General features: G+C 54.5%; 1 protein-coding gene across 1 annotated transcript in view; it reads left to right on the plus strand.

Annotated features, from left to right (window-relative positions):
• Positions 1-4573, plus strand: part of sparcl1 (SPARC-like 1) — a gene marked incomplete at its 5' end in the record, with an annotated part of 19957 nt that extends 15384 nt beyond the window's left edge. The window contains 6 exons of the mRNA XM_080534858.1: positions 697-815; positions 1680-1800; positions 2239-2375; positions 2933-3081; positions 3778-3926; positions 4534-4573. Coding sequence (XP_080390984.1) covers positions 697-815; positions 1680-1800; positions 2239-2375; positions 2933-3081; positions 3778-3926; positions 4534-4562 — 704 coding nt within the window. The 3' untranslated portion in view covers positions 4563-4573. The remainder of the gene's footprint in view (positions 1-696; positions 816-1679; positions 1801-2238; positions 2376-2932; positions 3082-3777; positions 3927-4533) is intronic.
• Between the last annotated feature and the right edge of the window lie 289 nt (positions 4574-4862).

Genomic DNA, 4862 nt, shown 5'->3' on the forward strand with positions numbered 1-4862 from the left:
GGGGGAGGTAGAACACCAGGGGAGGCAGGGGGGAGGTAGAACACCAGGGGAGGCTGGGGGAGGTAGAACACCAGGGGAGGCTGGGGGAGGTAGAACACCAGGGGAGGCTGGTGGAGGTGGACCAGGGGAGGCTGGTGGAGGTGGGAATGAATCGGAGGACAGGCTCATTGTCATGCATGGAATAGTATCAAACACGTGTGTGTGTGTGTGTGTGCGTGTGTGCGTGTGTGCGTGTGCGTGTGTGTGTGTATTACAATGAGCCTCCCCTGGTTGAGGAGGAGGAGGGGGAGGAGGAGGAGGAGGTGTAGGAGGTGTAGGAGGTGTCGGAGGAGGAGGAGGAGGAGGAGAAGGAGGAGGAGGAGGTGGAGGAGGAGGAGGTGGAGGAGGAGGAGGTTGAGGAGGAGGAGGTATAGGAGGAGGTGGAGGAGGAGGAGGAGGAGGTGGAGGAGGAGGAGGAGGTTGAGGAGGGGGAGGAGGAGGAGGAGGTGTAGGAGGTGTCGGAGGAGGAGGAGGAGGAGGAGGTGGAGGAGGAGGAGGAGGAGGAGGAGGAGGAGGATGTTGAGGAGGAGGTGTAGGGAGAAGAGGAGGAGGAGGTGTAGGAGGGGGAGGAGGAGGAGGAGGAGGTGTAGGAGGAGGATTAAGAGGAGGAGGAGAGCAGACAGCAGATAAGGACCAGGCTCTCCCTCTCTCTTGCAGACCCGTGTGAGAACTTCAGGTGTAAGCGAGGGAAGAGCTGCCAGCTGCTGGACAACAAGCCGGCCTGTGTGTGTCAGCAGCCCTCCGCCTGCCCCCACAGCCTCTCCACCTTCGACCATGTGAGGATGATGATGATGATGATGATGATGATGATGAGGATGATGACGAGGGTTAACTCTTATCAGATCAAATGTGATGAAACGGGGTCTGGTGAAAGGGGGGTTAACAAGTCGGCGACCAATCAACATGTTCAATGTGACTTTTATTTAGAGTACACAGAAATACGTTTCAACGTTGTCATGAACATTAAATGGGCTGCAGACTTGTTACACACATTTCACCAGACCGTGTCACAAATCAGATGATGAAGAAGAAGATGGTGTTGTGTGTTACCGACAGGTGTGTTGTGTGTTGGTGACAGGTGTGTTGTGTGTTGGTGACAGGTGTGTGTTGGTGACAGGTGTGTTGTGTGTTGTGTGTTGTGTGTTGTGTGTTGGTGACAGGTGTGTTGTGTGTTGTGTGTTGGTGACAGGTGTGTGTTGGTGACAGGTGTGTGTTGGTGACAGGTGTGTGTTGGTGACAGGTGTGTGTTGGTGACAGCCACAGGTGTGTGTTGGTGACAGGTGTGTGAGACTGACAGGTGTGTTGGTGACAGGTGTGTTGTGTGTGTTGGTGCAGGTGTGTGTTGGTGCAGGTGTGTGTTGGTGCAGGTGTGTGGGACTGACAGGTGTGTGTGGATGCAGGTTTGTGTTGGTGCAGGTGTGTGGGACTGATAGGTGTTGTGTGTGTTGGTGCAGGTGTGTGGGACTGATAGGTGTTGTGTGTGTTGGTGCAGGTGTGTGTTGGTGACAGGTGTGTGTTGGTGCAGGTGTGTGTTGGTGACAGGTGTGTTAGACTGACAGGTGTGTTTGTGACAGGTGTATGGTACTGACAGGTGTGTGTTGGTGACAGATGTGTGGAACTGACAGGTGTGTTTGTCACAGGTGTGTGGGACGGACAACAAGACGTACGACACGTCCTGCGAGCTCTTCGCCTCTAAGTGCAACCTGGAGGGAACCAAGAGAGGCCACCGCCTCCACCTGGACTACACCGGACCCTGCAAATGTAAGACCCCCACCTGTCTGAGCAGCCTCTACAGCAGGGGAGGCAGGCAGAGGTAGAAATCAGAGGATGCGCCCACTGTTGTAATGCACATCATACACGCATGTTTGATATCTATCTTGTTTCTCCCCCTCTTTCTCTCTCTCTCCCCTATCTTGTTTCTCTCTCACCTCTATCTTGTTTCTCTCCCACTTTTCTCTCTCTCTCTCCCCCCCCCCCCCTCTCCCCCCCCTCTCCCCTCCCCTCCCCCCCCCTCCCCCAGTCATAGCCCCGTGTCTGAGTGAGGAGCTGGCCCAGTTCCCCCTGAGGATGAGAGACCGAACTGCTCTATACTGTATGAACTGAACACTGAACTGCTCTCTCCCCCCTCCCCTCTCCCCCCTCCCCTCTCTCCCCTCCCCCCCCCCCCCCCCCCTTCCCCTCTCCCCTCCCCTCCCCCAGTCATAGCCCCGTGTCTGAGTGAGGAGCTGGCCCAGTTCCCCCTGAGGATGAGAGACTGGCTGAAGAACGTCCTGCTGCAGCTGTACGAGCACGACTCCATGGCCCCCGGCTTCCTCACGCCCAAACAACGCAGCAGGGTGGGTGGAGGGAAGGAGGGAGGGAGGGGTGGAGGGAGGGAGGGAGGGAGGGGTGGGTGGAGGGATGGACGGGTGGAGGGAGGGGTGGGTGGATGGGTGGGTGGGTGGTGGAGGGGTGGAGGGATGGGTGGGTGGAGGGATGGAGGGGTGGAGGGGTGGATGGGTGGAGGGGTGGATGGGTGGATAGATAGATAGACAGATAGACAGATAAGCAGACGGATAGATACAGTATATAAGTAGATAGATAGATACGTAGATAGTGGGGGTAGTGGTGGTCTAGTGGATAGTGAGTTGGACTTGTGATCGGAAGGTTGTGAGTTCAAATCCCGCCTGAAACCACACCACTACTAGTGTGCCCTTGAGTAAGGCACTTAGCCCTCAGTTACTCCAGGGGGAATGTCCCTGTAATTCGTAATTGTAAGTCGACAGACAGACAGACAGACAGGCAGGCAGGCAGGCAGACAGACAGACACAGAGACAGGCAGACAGACACAGACACAGACACAGACACAGACACAGACACAGACAGACAGATGTAATGATGTGCATTTCCCCAGGTGAGGAAGATCCATGAGAGTGAGCGTCGCCTCCACGCGGGGGACCACCCCATCGACCTGCTGGCACAGGACTTTGACAAGAACTACAACATGTACATCTACCCCGTTCACTGGCAGTTCGCCCAGATGGACCAGCACCCCTCAGACAGGTAGCGTAGGCTATACCCTTTAGGCTAGGTTATATATCTCATACATTGGTACTAGTTAGGCTAGGCTAGACTATCTTCCTCCTACACTGGTACTAGGTAGGCTAGGCTAGGCTATCTACCTCATACACTGGTACTAGGTGGGCTACGCTAAGCTAGGCTATCTACCTCATACACTGGTACTAGGTAAGCTAAGCTAGGCTAGGCTATCTACCTCATACACTGGTACTAGGTAAGCTAAGCTAGGCTAGGCTATCTACCTCATACACTGGTACTAATTTTTTTTAACCTTTTTAACCAGATAGGTCAGTTGAGAACCAATTCTCATTTACAATGACGATCTGGCCAATTGGCAGAACAGAGGCAAGTCTGGACACAAAACACAACATAGTATATACGATATAAAACACGAGTGCAATACACAAGTATCAAAAACATCTATACATTACAACACAGTATGTAAAAGACAGCAGGGACCAGGGGGAGGTTATCTTTAAAGCAGGTGCAGTGATCCGAGACAACATCTAAAAGTGAGTGTTTAAAAGTGGGTAACGCGATTAGAGTGAGAGCTTAGGTAAGCTAAGCTAGGCTAGGCTATCTACCTCATACACTGGTACTAGGTGGGCTACGCTAAGATACCCTGTGGCACTGGCTAATCCCCCTCTCTCACCCTCACCCCCCCCCCCCCCCCCCCCCCAGGTTCCTGACCCACTCTGAGCTGGCCCCCCTCCGGGTCCCCCTGGTCCCCATGGAACACTGCACCTCACGCTTCTTCCAGGAGTGCGACGCCGACCGGGACAAGCTGGTCTCCTTCAGAGAGTGGGCCCAGTGCTTCGGCATCAAGGACGGTACGACCTGGGGGAGAGGGGCGAGGGAGGGGGAGAGGGTGAGAGAGGGAGGGAATTCATGATTGTTTATTTCATTCTATTTTTGACGTTCTCCATCAAGGACGGTATGACTGGGGGGGAGGGAGGGAGGGAGAGGGAGGGTGGGAGGTAGGGGGGGATGGAGAGAGGGGGACGGAGAGAGGGGGATTGAGGGAGGGAGGGTGAGGGAGGGACAGAGGGAGGGAGGGAGGAAGGGAGGTACGGAGGGAGGGTTAGAGGGCGAGGGAGTGAGGAAGGGAGGGAGGGAATTAATGATCGGGGGTGACTGTGGCTCAGGAGGTAGACGCCGGCGTCTAATGATCGCAAGGTTGGCAGCTCGGCGGTTCGAACCCCAGCTGGCCACATGTCGAGGTGTCCTTGAGCAAGGCACTGAACCCCTAATTGCTCCAGGATCGCCATCTATGACAGACCCCTTGTCTAGAGCATAAAATACCAAATACCAAATTCCAGCAATTGAGAAGTTGATTGCATGGCAGTAAAACTATTATTTTTTTTAAATTATTTTTTATAATTGTTTATTTCATTCTATTTTTGACATTCTCCTTCTTCTTCCTCTCTCCCCTCACAGAGGACATGAACGTCAACTTGCTGTTCTGAGTGCTGTCCGGTCCCCTCACACACACACACACACACACACACACACACACACACATCTGTGCACACACCCACACACACACACACCTACTCCCTCACCCACTCACCCACTCACTCACCCACTCCTCCACCCACTCCCCCACCCACTCACTCACTCACTCCCCCACTCACTCCCCCACCCACTCACTCACTCACTCACTCACTCACTCACCCACTCACTCACCCACTCACTCACCCACTCACTCACTCACTCACTCACTCACTCACTCACTCACCCACTCACTCACTCACTCACTCACCCAC

This window comes from Nansenia antarctica (genome assembly GCF_963989245.1).
Source record: "Nansenia antarctica genome assembly, chromosome: 6".
NCBI classification, from domain to species: domain Eukaryota; kingdom Metazoa; phylum Chordata; class Actinopteri; order Argentiniformes; family Microstomatidae; genus Nansenia; species Nansenia antarctica.